The sequence below is a fragment of the Cibotium barometz genome, chromosome 35 (assembly GCF_041138505.1).
Source record: "Cibotium barometz isolate CiBa-2024 chromosome 35, ASM4113850v1, whole genome shotgun sequence".
Lineage (NCBI taxonomy): Eukaryota > Viridiplantae > Streptophyta > Polypodiopsida > Cyatheales > Cibotiaceae > Cibotium > Cibotium barometz.
Window position 1 is genome coordinate 43,857,376 of NC_141080.1, and position 17,365 is coordinate 43,874,740.

At 42.0% G+C, this 17,365-nt stretch overlaps 1 protein-coding gene across 1 annotated transcript; it reads right to left on the reverse strand.

Annotated features, from left to right (window-relative positions):
- Positions 1-951: 951 nt before the first annotated feature.
- LOC147618482 (uncharacterized) lies at positions 952-2,993 on the reverse strand. Its single transcript, XM_086775168.1, has 7 exons — positions 2,848-2,993; positions 2,267-2,438; positions 2,080-2,151; positions 1,763-1,906; positions 1,601-1,672; positions 1,443-1,508; positions 952-1,339 (listed from the first exon to the last, which is right to left on the reverse strand). The coding sequence occupies exons 1-7, from the start codon at positions 2,987-2,989 to the stop codon at positions 1,267-1,269; spliced, it is 741 nt and encodes a 246-aa protein (XP_086631294.1). The 5' UTR covers positions 2,990-2,993; the 3' UTR covers positions 952-1,266.
- Between the last annotated feature and the right edge of the window lie 14,372 nt (positions 2,994-17,365).

Here is a 17,365-nt window from a genome sequence, read left to right on the forward strand (position 1 = left end):
TGTAGGAGACTCGATATGGAGTTATAGTAGTCTCTATTGGTACACCTGGAAAGAGATGAATACATTATTTGTTAGAAAGAGGACATCACATATATTATAGGAGAAGAAGGTGGGTTTATAGTAGTCTTTACTTGTACACCTAAAATCATCTTTAATAAAAGAATGTTACAATAGTCTTCACTAGTACACCTATGATCATCTTTAATAAAAAGATGTTACAAATCTAAGGATGAAATGGCCTACTAGATTGAGATTGGGCACACCTTATAGATCAATGTGAGGGTTTGCAATCATGGTTTACCAAAAGAAAATGCTTTGGTGATAAGGATGTGATGTGTGGGTGGATTGAGATTCAATCCCCTTATTGAGAGCAATGATCAACCATTTTTGCTTACATATGATTGGGAGCTTGAGACCTAGGAACATTTAAATAACTTACAAAGCACATCTCCCACATCAATGGCCGCCGTGAAAAGTTGAAATTTTTGGCTCACTTTTGTTTTTTTCCCGTTGTGATTCATGACTTGCTCGAGTCATGAGAGTGTGTGGCCCATCGGTACATGATGTCGAGAGGATGGATACTATGGAAGAAACGTTATTGAAGCATCCCACATAACACTTCGACTCCAACATTTATGATTCATTTTAGTGGACTCTATAGAGAGATTATGAGTTTCTACCACACCTTTGTGGGGAGAGAGAAGTAGATTAGAAACGTTATTGAAGCATCCCACATAACAGTTCGACTCCAACATTTATGAGTAGCTTTTGTGGGGAGAGAGAAGAAGTAGATTAGAAACGTTATTGAAGCATCCCACATAACACTTCGACTCCAACATTTATGATTCATTTTAGTGGACCCTAGAGAGAGATTTATGATTCATTGTAGTGGACTCTATAGAGAGATTATGAGTTTCTACCACACCTTTGTGAATTGTGAAGTTATATGACATCGTCACGTATCAAAATACCAATGTTGTTGGAACCCCCTTATGGTACAGGTGGGTGAGGGTGTGCATGAAATTCCTTATGCCCATAGGCTAGACTTGGGATCCTCTCTTGAGGATCATTATTGTAGTTTAAAATGAGGGATGCTAAGAATGAGTTAACATGAACACCAAAGTTGGGAGTCATTTGATATAAGCCCAAAAGGGGGGGAAAAGAAAAAGCTACATCCCATATAAGTGTAGTGATGAGCACTCCAAAATTAAGAGGAGGTCGCCAGCAAGCTAAATTGGCGACTACTTAGCGAAGCAGTACTCTAGTCTAGCGTGCTGCTGAAGGACTAGGGCATGGTATGCCGAGGGGTTTTCCACAGAGCCCTGGATTCCCTGCAAAACTGCAACAGAACACCCATATCCATCCGATGGTCATGAGCAGGCTTATCGATATTGGAAGGGAACATTGTCATAAAAAGTGAGGATGCTAGGGAGGATTCTCACCTAGCTGCGGGGAAGCGGTCGAGGCCATCCGGAATGGGGCCTGTCAATTGGTTAAGCCCGAGCTGCCTGGGAAATTAAAGCAAGCCAATGCGCATGAAGCAAGCAGGACAAGAAGTCGGAAATTACAGGACAGATCACGCGGGTGTATCCATACTTACAGGTTACGTAACTGCGAAAGGTTGGAGAGGGTATTCGGAATCCTTCCCGTGAGCTTGTTGCCGTGCAGAAAACTGGCGGCGGCCAAACACCAGACATGCTTGAAGCGTCAGTATTGTTACATTTGGGTTTTAGCACACACGAAAGGGTATTATAAGACTTACAGGGCGGTGATCGCCGAGAGGTTTCCGAGCTCTGCTGGTATGGTGCCGGAGAGCTGGTTAAATTGGAGAGAAACGCCCAGCATGCTGCTCAGACTGCCGAGCTCCATGGGAATGGGCCCTGTGAGAGAGTTTTGTGCAAAGTCCCTGTATGCATGCGGCGATGATCAGGAGGCGAGCGAGCGTGCGTTAATGCAATAGATAAAAATGAGAGTGTAACAGCTAACGGATATATATCACCCGGCCGTTTAAGCATATATTCAGCTGGCCTAATAACCAAGGACCATGCTGTAATTGTGAACAATATGCAGGAAACGTACAGATATTGCAAGCGGGTGAGCTGGGCGAGCTCTGGGACAAGAGGCCCAGAGAGCGCGTAGCCAGGGAGCATCCTGCAAAAAAAAAAAGCCCCCCCCCAGAAAGAAAAGATCACATATTTGATTGAATGTGAGAGAGAGAGAGAGAGAGAGAGAGAGAGAGAGAGAGAGAGTGCTTCATGATGCGTACAAGGACGTGACTCTGTAGTCCCCATCGCATTCCACGCCGCTCCAGACCCCGCACGCATTCGGCATATCGTCGAGAGTCCAGCTGTCCAGCACGTGCTGGGGATCCTGGAGGCCCTGCTTGAACTTCATCAGGCTGTTCATTTCGATTTCCTGGGCATTTGGCCAGGCAAAACCTGCAATATTTTACCATCATCCTATTATATATATATCAATGATGCTCATGATGATCAACAGGCGAGCATCAGACCGCAGTAGTCCAGGTAGTAGTAGTACAAGCGTGCACTACTAAAAAAAGATTATTAATCGCCCTAATCGCAGCAGCAGCAGCTGCAGCTGTAGTTATAATAACGCAGTACAGACAATAACAAAGATTATTAATCGCCCTAATCGCAGCAGTACAGACAATAACAAAGATTATTCATCGCCCTAATCGCAGCAGAAGATCTATCTATATATCTAGATCTTCTTCACCCTACTGTACTGGCAGATCAACAAGCTATTAGATGATATTCTAAATAACGCAGAGAGCACGACAATGAAAAGGACGTCTAGCTTCTTAGCACGTAATATATTATTACGTACTTGGAGAAGCGCCGCTGCTGAGGAGGAGGAGCAGCGACACAAGCAGCATCTGCTGCGTGCAGCTTCTTAGGTGTGCCATGATCGTGTCGTGTAGATGAGATGAGCTTATAGTGAGACGACGGCCTACAAATGGAACGCACATTGCGCCCATTAATTTATAGAGCGCTAAGATATTAGTAGTCGGCTGAGACGCCCGCGGTTCGAGTCGACGTTGCTTTGCTTCTATAATAAACAAACCGGGCTCACGGAAAGAGGGCCACCCAAGGGTATGGTCCTCTCTTTTTCTTGATTTGGCATGTTCCAACTAGGATGCCCTCATTTTCATATGTGTAGGTAGCTCCCCTATTATGCACTAGATTGGATTACATGGTGGTTGATTGATTTTGCGAGTGGGCAATACCACATGTGAAATGTATAAAATATTAAATGCACAAGGATTGCCACTCATTTAGCTTTGATTCTCTTCTAGCCAACTCGCATAATCTCAATGTTCCCACACATGTGCCCAGTGCACATAGAGTCTTATTGGAGCTCCTTGTGTCAGTCTTCCATTGGCATGCCATATGAGCTTACTTGGCAAAGGCGGTCGTCCACTAGTGAGAGTGCCCCAACATAGTGTTCTAGTTACTTTTTGCTAAGAATTTGCTCGTTTTAGTAATGTCGGGAAGCCCCCATTGTGAACCAGTGATTTTTTTATGATGCGAGCGATTGAGTGATACATGTCCAGAGCTCATTTGTAAAGTGGGAGAGAATCAATGTGAAATTTGGGTTTTTTGCATCCAAGTCTTTATATATTAAGATCTACACACATAGTCTCACTATAATAAAATGGAGAAATACCATGGTTTTTGGTGATACACTCTTTACTTAGTTCTGTTTTGCCCTTGAGTATTAACCTTGATACTATTCCCTCAAAATAAACCTCGATATTGTTTCCTTAGTATTTTCTCGATATTATTTTTCTCAGATAAGAGCACCGACAGTTTGACTAGCTTCGACTAGGGCTTATAAACCCTCGCTGGTTTCTTTGATTAGGGCTTACAAACCCTTGCTAATTTCTTGGGTGATCATGATTGATGAAAACATCGATAATTTCTTTAAAATGGCTTTGTGAACCTCTTTACTTCTACTATACATACACAAGACATTTTTTATTTCTAACAGAATTATATGCACAAAATACAGCATCACATGCATGAAAGTTTTAACAGCCATGTTGCATTCTGTGATGGAATTTTAAAGGAAATATCTTAAAATATATATTGAGACGTTATTGAGTTTAATTTTTTTGTATATTATGTGAGTTAAAAAGCTCAAAGGCATAGACAATTCTACAGCTTGGTAGAGCATGCATGTTAGTTTAGCGGCCATTTTGAACCATTTTAATGTGAATTTATTTTAGAGAATTCAGAAAGTACTAGGTAGGATATAGTCTGTAAAAATTTGATGTTGACTTTATGCAAAACATATTCTGAGTAGATGTGTACCCTTCTTGATGTAGGTCTCGCCAAGTTAGGCATTTGTGAGAGCTTATGAGCATATACAAGCGCATTGACATAGAACACTTATGTATGGATATTTTTTACATGCACATGCTGCACACCCTCAACCTTCTCGCCAACCCTCGTGGATTTCATTGTAAGATATGGTCCTTTGTTTTTCTTGATTTGGCATGCCCCAACTAAGATGTCCTCATTTTCATCATATGTGTAGGTAGCTCCCCTATTATGCACTAGAAATTGGATTACATGGTGGTTGATTGATTTTGCGAGTCCGCAATACGACATGTGAAATGCATAATATTAAATGCACAAGTATTGTAACTAATTTAGCGTTGATTCTCTTCTTGCCAACTTGTAGAATCTCAATGTTCTCACACATGTGCCCAGTGCACATAGACTCTTCTTGGAGCTCCTTGCATGGGTCTTCCATTGGCATGGCACATGAGCTCACTTGGTAAAGGTGGTCATCCATTAGCTCGAGTGGCCCAACATAGTGTTATAGTTGGTTTTTGTTAATTTGCTCATTAGTAATGTAGGAAAGCCTTGTAGCACCCGTCATGCACAATTGTCGAGTGCATTAGTGTGGGCACTCATACACCTCTAGATAAAGAGTTAATATATGGGTTCTCTATTATATAGCTCTTTTTGTCTATGATTTGGTAAGAGGAAATGTGTAGTCCAGTAAAACAAGCCCCATGTGATTTTTAATTATTTAATCAAAGCTTCTATATGAATTCTAGAGTCTTTGCAATATCATAGGGAATAAGTGCTTAAGCGAAGTCCAAGGTTGAATAGCATTCAAATATTTGTTCGAATACTTAATGCTTGGACCTCAAAAATGCATTAATCTTGCATGATGATTGCAAGTTAATGTTGGAAATTCGATTGAGTAGTGGAGCATATTCACTCAAATTAATTAATTAACTACAAATAATGTACTAGACTCCTCATGCAATCCATGCACCAATAATCAACTTGGATATCAAGAGTGCATTAATCTTGCATGAGGATTGCAAGTTAGTGCTAGAATTTAATTGAGTAGTGGAGCATATTCATTAGGATAAATTAGTTAATTCCAAATAATGTACTAGACTCCTTATGCAATCCAATATGTAGGAATTGGTGGAGCTCGTACTTCTTGAGCACCCATGAGCTTCTTGCTCTCACTTATACTCACACTCGTACTAGATAAATAGGTTCTTGGACAATTCTATTCTAGAAGACTAGGCCAGTGGTGGCTGTGCCTTGCACGGATGAGAAAAAAAGTGATCTCTAGGAATCAAGACCAATAGTTGCCCAAATTATGATCAATTACCCTATGGGTGTTTTGATTTTTAGAAGACCACACTCCCCCTACGCGATAGGACTAGGTCTTGCCTATGAATCATATCCTTGAATCTCCACATGGTCAAGGTGTCGATGAGTAGGATATTTTCTCAAGTTAAGACTTAGTGGACTATCTTAAGTGTTTCCCCTATTTTGGAAGGGGGGGACCTTACAAATGGTATCAGAGCCGATCTTATATCCTAGATTTGTTTTTCAAAGGTTAATTGTCAAAGGATTAAAACAAGTGATTGTTTATCATATGAGGATGAATCAATCATCTCTACTGGTCATAGAAGTGATTTGAATATCCTTACATGTTAAGACAATAATCCTATGAAATTGAGCTTGTATCTTGGGGGGAAACACGCAAGATATTTGTACAATAAATTTGAGAAATAAGATTGGGAAGGAAACCTTTTGAGAAAAAACATTGGGTGATCAAATTAAGAAACTAGTGAGAGACTGATTTTGCATATTATAAATTATTAAGATTATAACTCCATGAAGGTTTGATTAGTTAACGTATGAATGCCATCCATTGGATGCTTTACACTAGGACTATCATCCAAGATCTTGAACCCATCTCAGACAAACATAGGTCTAACTTTGGATGTGTAATTCCCAGAGGATCATGCTCTTAGATGTGTTAATCCCAAGATACTAGATGTGTAATTTTCAAAAAACTAATCATCTCAGACATGTTAATCGTGATAATCTTTGGATGTGTCAATTCGAAGGCACCAAATGTGTAATTCTCAAAAATGAAGATCTCAGATGTATTAATCTTGAGTGCCTTTAGATGTGAAGCTATGATAAGTATTTGATAGTTCATCCTTGCTCGTCTAAAAATCATAAGAAATGCCGAATTAGTTGGAAGCACTATTGTCAATCCAACCACTGGAACCAGAATCAGTTATGGGATGCCATGAAAGCACACCTTCGTAAAAGGTTTTGTCCTCCGGGATTTTGAGAGGATAAAATGAATGAAGTTTTGGAGCTAACCCAAGAAGGGAAGACCCTGGAAGGATACCACCAAAATCTTGCTAAACTTCTTCGATTATCTCCAGAGATGGATGAGGTAACCCTTCTCCATCAATTCATTTGGAAGCTTAATCTACCTTTGAAATAACCTCGTCAAGAGTGCAAAACCATCCTTTATTTCAGAAGCCATAATTATAGCCAGACACTATGATAAAGTTTTCTTTTATATATGGAAAGTGTTGATGAGAAGCACATGAGTCTTTCCATGTTAATCAAGAAGAGGTCCCCTAATTCAAGAGGAACGTCAAGCCCACCCTTGGCTACAAGGAATCATGAGCTAGAGCAAAAATAGGTCAAGAAATAGGGATAGCAGGGTTGAAGATAGTCGAATTCAACAAGTATTTCTCTGATCCGACCATAAGAGTTAAGGCATCCAGGAAAATGCTCAAAGAGATGGAGGAACAGACCAAGGCAATCCAAAAGGATATTAAAGCTAATCAAGATTGGCAAAAGCATCATGCTGACACCAAGAGGTCTAAAAGGATCTTCAAGAAAGGAGACAAAGTTCTTCTACGAGTGCGACCCAAATGAAGTTCTCTATCACTTGGGAAATATAGAAGCTCAGCCCTAGGTATTGTGGTCCCTACACAGTTATCAAGTGTCTAGGTAAAAGTACCTATAAACTCCACCTCCCAACCCATATCAAAATCCACAATGTATTTCATTTAAGTTTGTTAAAACCTTATGTATCCAGTCTCGATCATATTCTTGATGATGAAAAAGTTGTAATCCCTACTTAAGGAGTCCTTGAATTACCGCCCAGTAGGATCATAGATTCTAGAGAAAGGCAACTCCGAAATAGAACTCTTGTAGAACATCTAGTACAGTGGAAAGATTACCCCTGAAGAGGATGCAACTTGGGAAGATCAAGCTACACTCTTAAAGGATTATCTCCAATTCATGACGAGATGAGGACATCTTGATTTCTTTAAGGGGGGAAGGACGTAACATGCCCATCTTCATTAATTAAAAAATGTCCAAGTAATATATGAATTTATGAGTTTTTATGGTGTAAAAATCAGTGATTTTATTAAACGAGCCATTTCTACTTAGAATCTTCAAATTTCAAGTCCAAATTTGAATTCTGCGCACGATTTTGCCCTAATATAGGATTTTACAGCATCCAAAAGAGACACCGGATCAAACTTATACGTAAATTTTAGTTATTTTTTAGTTAAGAAACAAGGACCTTTAAACCTTAATAAATGCAGGACTGGGCATCCGATTCACGAACGGTTTGCATCCCAATGACCAAGGGAACATCCCGAACATTTTCACCGAAAAACATTTTCACCCACCAAGTGGTCTGGCACGCAAATCGAGGCCAATGTCCCAAATTTGGGAAACCCACCCCAAAAATGACCATACACACTCACCACGGCACCCGTACAATGGCCGCACAAGAACCAAAGACCGACCATCCACTATATGGTCCACATGCACCGCCATGTGGACATCCATATGCTACCTCTGACCAAAAGGGTACATGCGTACCACTCCTTTGCCTGTGCACCACCACCGTACCTTTCCTTAGGCCCATGCAGACCACTGACCAGCACACTTTGACGGTACACCGTTGATGGCACGGAAGGGGTAAAGCTGTTTACGCCTTTATAGGGTGCCACACTTCCACACACGCATACAAACACACCAAAACACTAGACCCAAGGGCATGAACAAGACTTATATTTTAGAACAAATCCTCATCTTTACAGAGTTGGACAAAAAACAGTAGAGCCTAATCCGCCTCCAGTCACCCTCTTTCACGTTAAAAACAACTGAACAACACTATCAGAAGGCAAAAGGCATTCATTCAACATCCTGGCCTCTACACACCTCTTTATACAACTCATACTCTGGCCAGAACCATTATTTCCCATAGTTCATCAACAACACTAGAGATGATGCAACCCGCCTCTCTTGCTCTGGTTAATGATGTTCATTACCTGTTGATGCTTAATGTTACCATCATTGGAGGCAAAGATACCTTCACAACTTTCAAAAGCATTCTTGTGGGTTCGATCCTTAGCGTGTGCTTTCTCTTTTTATATCCACTTCTAAGCTTGGATTCACCACCTGAATATATATATATCCCTTAAAACACTTGTTAGTATCCGCCCATATTCATAGGGACAACCACCTCTCTCCTTCGCACCAATGGCAGCAACTCAACGAGAAAAAAAAATACACGCTGTCAGCAGCAGCGGCATCAACCGAACCAACAACACACAAAAAAACTCTCTTGGCATTGCCAGCCTCAAAGAACTAGCTCTCCTTGCCATCAACTGTGCCTCTCAACAACACAACAAACTCAGCGCTATCTACTACCGGTAGCAAAAATAAAGAAGACAACTCATCGCTGTTCGCTACCAGTAGTAGCAACAATACTAGCAAGAGAACTCATCCTCTTCAGAGACGTCTACCCGATCAAAATAACCCTCCTCTAAGCCCTGGAGTAGCTGTGGCAACTACACGACATGCCAGCTGTAAGGCCGAGATCATCATTCCAGCCGTTCCGGTGACCAACATCAACACCTCCCCGCTACCAGAGGTGGCTACCTCAACGAAAGACTCTTCTCTCCTGCAGCCCATAGTCGGCCTTCTTTTTCTCCTTCGCTGCACTCTGCAGTTTCCCGCCTCCTCTCCTCTAACGCGTGCGCTCTCCTTTTTTCCAGCCATCGTGCCCTCGTTCTTGAAGAACCTGCCAGCTTCTAAATCAGCATCTTTTTCTTTTCGAATCCCCTTGCGCCACCTCTCTCTTGCCACGTACCTTCCATTTATGCTCCTTTCAGATCTAGCTCATGCACACTCAATTAGCATCCTAACAATTGAACACCCACATGTTTCCATGCACACCTTTGAATTCATCCTAGTGCCCAGTTATTTTGGGGACGCGCACACATACAGAGTGACCGAATGGCTGATACCACCTCCAGCAAACCACGCTCCGGACAAGCCTGTGCTTCCAAGTTCTGATCATTTTTTCCTGCACATACACTTCCATCAAAACCAAAAGCCTGATTGCCGCATCCATGACGCCCACACTGAGTCAATGGGTGCTCCCATGACTTTACCACAACACGAACATCACTCATGTACACATGTACAAGTTGAGTTTGAGGTTCTCACAAAACTTCACACATATTTAGCAACCCCCTTTTTTCTGCTGAGACATTTATGTCCAGCAGCTACACAAACAGAAACCACTTATCCTCCTGGATCAAATAGAAACCTCGGTGCATCTACCTTCCAATCCTTCAAGCATTTTCCTCTATCAAATAACCATTGATACACCTGTCATGATCTTCTGCTTTCAGCAATCCCCTGGGCTCTTTATACATGGCTTTATCAATATATGCTGTTGCATTTCCTCCTCCATACTAGCTCACATAATCTTGTGATGGAAACAACCATTCCTCACCTTTACTTCTCTCTGACACATCTAAATCCCACTCATAATTATACACTGAATTAACAAACATCTGATCATCAACTCCCATCTCTTGATCACCCAATTTGCAACCCACATCATTGGCCTCCAACTCTTCCTCTGGACAAACTACCAGACCAAGACTATAACCAAACCACTCATCCATATGCTGAGCATCAACATGTGGTGTGTCCACCATAAACCCATTCCCCTTCAGCCCATCAAAATCAAACACAGCAACTTCATGTACTGCAGACTCATCATTGCCACTTTCCTGCAGTTTCTCCAGCTTCAAGACCATTGGTGATCCTTCAAGATTCTCCACATCTTGCACAAGCATCTCTACCAAGTCTAAGCTCCCCAAACTCCCAGGCAAAGCATCTTGGTCTCCCTAACCAACAACAATAGTCTCACATGCATTCTCACTACTGACAACCACCAACTCATTCTCTTGGGCATGACAAGGAACACACACCTTATGATCAGCAACCGCACATCCAAAATCCATCACATCATCATCCATGAAAGAAGCAAGTTCATCCTTGCTCGTGTAAAAATCATAAGAAATGCCGAATTAGTTGGAAGCACTATTGTCAATCCAACCACTGGAACCAGAATCAGTTATGGGATGCCATGAAAGCACATCTTTGTGAAAGGTTTTGTCCTCCAGGATTTCGAGAGGATAAAATGAAGGAAGTTTTGGAGCTAACCCAAGAAGGGAACACCCTGGAAGAATACCACCAAAATCTTGCTAAACTTCTCCGATTATCTCCAGAGATGGATGAGGTAACCCTTCTCTGTCGATTCATTTGGAAGCTTAATCTACCTTGAAATAACCTCGTCATCAAGAGTGCAAAACCATCCTCTATTTCAGAAGCCATAATTATAGCCACACACTATGATAAAGTTTTGTTTTATATATGGGAAGTGTTGATGAGAAGCACATGAGTCCTTCCATGTTAATCAAGAAGAGGTCCCCTAATTCAAGAGGAACATCAAGCCCGAGCCCACCCTTGGCTACAAGGAATCATGAGCTAGAGCAAAATTAGGTCAAGAAATAAGGATAGCAGGGTTAAAGATAATCGAATTCAACAAATATTTCTCTGATCCGACCACCATAAGAGTTAAGGCATCCAGAAAAATGCTTGAAGAGATGGAGGAACAGACCAAGGCAATCCAAAAGGATATTAAAGCTGCTCAAGATCGGCAAAAGCATCATGCTGACACCAAGAGGTCTAAAAGGATCTTTAAAGAAGGAGACAGAGTTTTTCTATGAGTGCGACCCAAATGAACTTCTCTATTACTTGGGAAGTATAGAAGCTCAGCCCTAGGTATTGTGGTCCCTACACAGTTATCAAGTGTCTAGGTAAAAGTGCCTATAAACTCCAGCTCCCAGCCCATATCAAAATCCACAATTTATTTCATATGTAAGTTTGTTAAAACCTTATGTACCTAGTCTTGATCATATTCTTGATGATGAAAAAGTTGTAATACCTACTCAAGGAGTCCTTGAATTACAGCCCAGTAGGATCATAGATTCTAGAGAAAGGCAACTCCGAAATAGAACTCTTGTAGAACATCTAGTACAGTGGAAAGATTGCCCCTAAAGAGGATGCAACTTGGGAAGATCAAGCTACACTCTTAAAGGATTATCTCCAATTCATGAGACGAGATGAGGACATCTCGATTTCTTTAAGGGGGGAAGCATGTAACATGCCTATCTTCATTAATTAAAAAATGTCCATGTAATAGATGAATTTATGAGTTTTTATGGTGTAAAAATCAATGATTTTAGTAAACAAGCCATTTCTACTTAGAATCTTCAGATTTCGAGTCCAAATTTGAATTTTGCGTACGATTTTGCCCTAATATAGGATTTTAGAGCATCCAAAAAAATAGACACCGGATCAGGCTTATATGCAAATTTTAGTTATTTTTTAGTTAAAAACGAGGACCTTTAAACCTTAATAAATGCACGACTGGGCGTCCGATTCACGAATGGTCTGCATCCCAAACGACCACGGGAACATCCCGGACATTTTCACCGAAAAACATTTTTCACCCCTCGGGCGGTCCGGCACGCAAATCGAGGCCGATGCCACAAATTTGGGAACCCCACCCCAAAAATGATCGTACACACTCACCATGGCACCCGTACAATGGCCGCACAAGAACCAAAGGCCGATCGTCCCTTGTATGGTCCACATACACCGCCACGTGGACATCCATGCTGCCTCTGACCGAAAGGGTACATGTGTACCACTCCTTTGCCTGTGCACCACCACCGAACCTTTCCTTAGGCCCATGCAGACCACTGATCGGCACACTTTGACGGTACTTTCAACCGTACTTTGCTCAGCGCCCACACCCGTACCCCATAGCTATATAAACCCTCGAGGTGCTCCTGGGCCAGCATGCATTCTTGCGTAGAGTATACCCTGCTTAAGGCCGTACCGCCAGCCCGTACCTATATTTTGCCCTAATATAGGATTTTACAGCATCCAAAACAGACACCAGATCAAGCTTGTACGCAATTTTAGTTATTTTTTAGTTAAAAATGACGACCTTTAAACCTTGATAAATGCATGACCGAGTGTCCAATTGACAAATGGTCTGTACCCCAATGAGCAGGAAACCATCCCGGACATTTTCGCTAAAAATAATTGGTCATCCCCCGGGTGGTCTGGCATGCAAATCGAGGCTAGCACACTAAATTTGGGGACCTCGTCCCAAAAAGGATCGTACACACTCACAAGGGTGCCCGGACAATGGCCGCGCAAGAGCCAAACGTCGACCGTCCACTGTATGGTCCACACGCACTGCCACACGTGGACATCCATATGCTGCCTGCTCTGCTCACCAAAAGGGTACATATGCGTACCACTCCTTTGCCTATGCACCACCATCGTACCACTCCTTTGCCTATGCGTACCACTCCTTTGCCTATGCACCACCATCGTACCTTTCCTCAGACCCATGCAGACCACTGATCGGCACACTTTGAGAGTACACCATACTTTGCTCATGCCCACACTCGTACCCCCCCATAGCTAGATAAACCCCCAGGGTGCTCCATGGCCAACACGCATTCTTGCGTAGAGTATACCCTGCTTAAGGCCATACCGCCAGCCCGTACTATCCTTCTAAGCCTCCGTACTGTACCTGCAAGCCGCCCCTTGCAGCCTTCCTCCTGTTAGGCCCGCCAAATCTCCCAGCTCTTAGATAAGCCCACCCTTGTGAGGGAAGAGTGTCCTTAGCTCTTCTCCCCACCCCCCCTCTTCCCCCACCCTTGTGAGAGAAGAGTGTCCTTAGCTCTTCTCCCCCCCCCCCCTCCTCCCCCACCCTTGTGAGAGAAGAGTGTCCTTAGCTCTTCTCTCCACCCTCCCCCTCCCCCTCCCTCCCCGGCCCGGTGTCAAGGGACTTACAGCAGTAGCCCTCTCCACTCTTCTAAACATTTTGCCATTTTCTTAAGCACATCTCACAAACCCCCCCATTCGCGTTGACTTTAGCAAGAGCTTTTCTATCTTAGAGAAGGTTTGCACGCTGTAGTTTTTGACCCATAGAGTGAGCAAACGATCTCGGAATCGAGATCTAACTGAAGCATTACGACCGCAGTAGCAAGCACTTCAAGGCGACGTTTAAGATGGCCCCATCCTAAAAACGCCAAAATATTACCTCGGGAGGAGCACGCAAACAATGAAATTGGAGAAGATGCTCCTAAAGCGGCTCCAACTCTCCCATTGCAAGCTCCACAAGGAAATGGTGGCCAGGTTAGCTTGGTTATCTTTTGAAAAGAGTTTTTCTTTAATATTAATTTCAATAAATGAAGAAATAAGATGTGTATCTTTTTCTTTGAAAAAAAATGTATGAAGCTACTATTTGAAGTGATACTGTATTCAATGGTTTGTATTGAAATTGTTATCTTTAAGAGAAAGAGTGCAGGTTTTTCTTGGCTTCGATGCTAACTCCGTTCTGTGCTTGTGTAGCCAAGTGGCATCGTTAGCAAAGCTCGGGATTGGCCCAAGGTATCCCTCATACCATTGGGAGAATAAGGTTCGCCGATTGAGGCGAGAGATTGTGATGTTGTCTAGTTCTGAGGGCCCAAGCTAGTGCGATAAGCCCACCCTAGTGCGTAGACATCCCTCTAAGGGAGCGGGAGGATCGAGCACAGGAGCCTGAGAGGGCAATAGGCCGGCTTGAGTCCTCGCCAATGGCTGACGATAAGGTATATGGTCCCGTAGGGTTTTGCCCAGCATGTAGAGGCTAGAAGGCGGAATTCTAGATCATCGATGTAGTATAAAGGAAAAGAATAAGAGAGCCGGTTTGGCTTGTATGGATGATTCATGTATAAAGTTTTTTTTATAAATCTTGTCTTTCGCATTATTGTACTGTGGAAAAAGATTGTTTTAAAATGAACCTTGTGAAAAGGGCATTAATTAAGGAACATGTTTATTTATGTCAAACAGTGTAGTAGGATTAATTAGAAAATAAATTGACGCGTGAGTGGGGTGAAAAGTGGGAGGATGGAATGCCCCAACAGCACCATCCTACGGATGGGTGGACCCGATTAGTCGGGTAGCTTTCCAACACATTGAGTGAAAGCCCTATGCTAGATAAATAGGTTCTCGGACAATTCTATTCTAGAAGACTAGGCCAGCGGCGGCTGTGCCTTGCACGGATGAGAAAAAAAGCGTTGTCTAAGAATCAAGACCAATAGTTGCCCAAATCATGATCAATTACCCTATGGGTGATTTGATTTTTAGAAGACCACACTCTCCCTACTACGGGATAGGACTAGGTCTTGCCTATGAATCATATCCTTGAATCTGTACATGGTCAAGGTATGATGAGTAGGAAATTTTCTCCAAGTTAAGACTTAGTGGACTATCTTAAGTGTTTCCCCTATTTTAGAAGGGGGGACATCTTACAAATAGTATCAAAGCTGATCTTAGATCCTAGATTTGTTTTTCAAATGTTAACGGTCAAGGGATTAATACAAATGATTGTTTATTATATGAGGACGAATCAATCATCTCTACTGGTCATAGAAGGAAAATTTTCTCCAAGTTAAGACTTAGTGGACTATCTTAAGTGTTTCCCCTATTTTAGAAGGGGGGAAATCTTACAAATAGTATCAAAGCTGATCTTAGATCCTAGATTTGTTTTTCAAAGGTTAACGGTCAAGGGATTAATACAAATGATTGTTTATCATATAAGGACGAATCAATCATCTCTACTGGTCATAGAAGGGATTTGAATATCCTCACATGTTAAGACAATAATCCTATGAAATTGAGCTTGTATCTTGGGGGGAAACACGCAAGATATTTGTACAATAAGTTTGAGAAATAGGATTCGGAAGGAAACCTTTTGAGAAAAAACATAGGGTGATCAAATTAAGAAACTAGTGAGAGACTAATGACTAGAAGGATAGACCAAAACTTTGTTTAGAGAAATTTTCAGGATATATCTCATTAATTTGCATATTATAAATTATTAAGATTATAACTCCATTAAGGTTTGATTAGTTAACATATGAATCCATTGGATGCTTTACACTAGGACTATCATCCAAGATCTTGAACCCATCTCAAACAAACATAGGTCTAACTTCGGATGTGTAATTCCTAGAGGATCATGCTCTTAGATGTGTTAATCCCAAGATACTAGATGTGTAATTTTCAGAAAACTAATCATCTCAGACGTGTTAATCGTGATAATCTTTGGATGTGTCAATCCGAAGGCACCAGATGTGTAATTCTCAAAAAATGAAGATCTCAGATGTATTAATCTTGAGTGCCTTCAGATCTGGTGCTATGATAAGTATTTGATAGTTTTGAGCTTTTCATGGATACAATGAAAGAAGCAAGTTCATCCTTGCTCGTCTAAAAATCATAAGAAATGCCAAATTAGTTGGAAGCACTATTGTTAATCCAACCATTGGAACCAGAATCAGTTATGGGATGCCATGAAAGCACACCTTCGTGAAAGGTTTTGTCCTCCAGGATTTCGAGAGGATAAAATGAATGAAGTTTTGGAGCTAAACCAAGAAGGGAAGACCCTGGAAGGATACCACCAAAATCTTGCTAAACTTCTTCGAGGATCTTCAAGAAAGGAGACAAAGTTTGTTAATCTATGACGGACATTGAGACGTACTATGTTTAAGTCATGTAATTAGTTTAACTATTCTGAGTCATGGGCCGGGCTTGTCGGCACCATATGGAAAGGATAAAGGGATTGGGTGATCGCCGATGAGAGGCGCACCTTGAATATCAATAGGATAAGGGTTAGGATCAACCAGCCATGTATGGGCGCCCATGTGTGAATGGCCAAGTCACCTATAAGAGTCAAATGTAACCCTTAAACCATTATTCTCATGTGTTGAATACAAGAGTGCTCTTGCCTTATCCTCTTGGTTTCCTTCTCCTGCGTGTGTGTGTGTGTGAGAGAGAGAGAGAGAGTGAGAGAGCGATCGAGCACTGTGTAGCGGCACGACAGCGGCGAAGGCGGCTCCTTCTTCACTGCGATGCGGGAATCCTTCACGGTGGTGGTTTTAGCGGTGAGTGACACACCTTTGCATTTTGTTTGAGCCTGCTTTCCTGGTTGTATGCTTGCAGCCATTCGTGGCTCGCATACGGTGTTCGGTAAGTCCCCAGCTACGACCTGTGCGGCAAAAGCGCACATTTTTGGCGTCGCTGCCAGGGAGATGCCCTGCACCAAGCTCCAGTTTGCAGCTCGGGCTACTGCGTGAAGTGAAATTTTCACTTTAGGAAAGGCGACTGTGTGTTTGTTGTTGAGGTGTTTCCGTGTTTTGAAATCTGTTTCTGCAATTTGTCTTCTGCAATTCTGTTTCTTTTGTTAATTTTCCACTCCGCGTGCGTTCTGTTCTCTGGTTTTCTACGTGTGAGGGAGGATTTATGAATCCCCAGACTTGTGCTGTGTGCGAACTGCGCCGCGACAAAGTCTGAACCCTAGAAAGAAACCCTAGAAAACTTATCCCAAATTAAAAAAAGAAAAAAAGAAAAAATTAATTTTGAAAAAAAATATATAGAAATAAAAAAATTGATTTTTTTTAAAGAAAAAAACCAAACGTGTGAAGAGGAAAGACTTTTTATTTAGAGAAAAAAATTTTGAAAAGAAAAACCCCCAATTGACCCCGACCCCGGCCTCGATCTTTTGATATATATATATGGGAGCGTGAGCGCCTCCATAGCTTTCT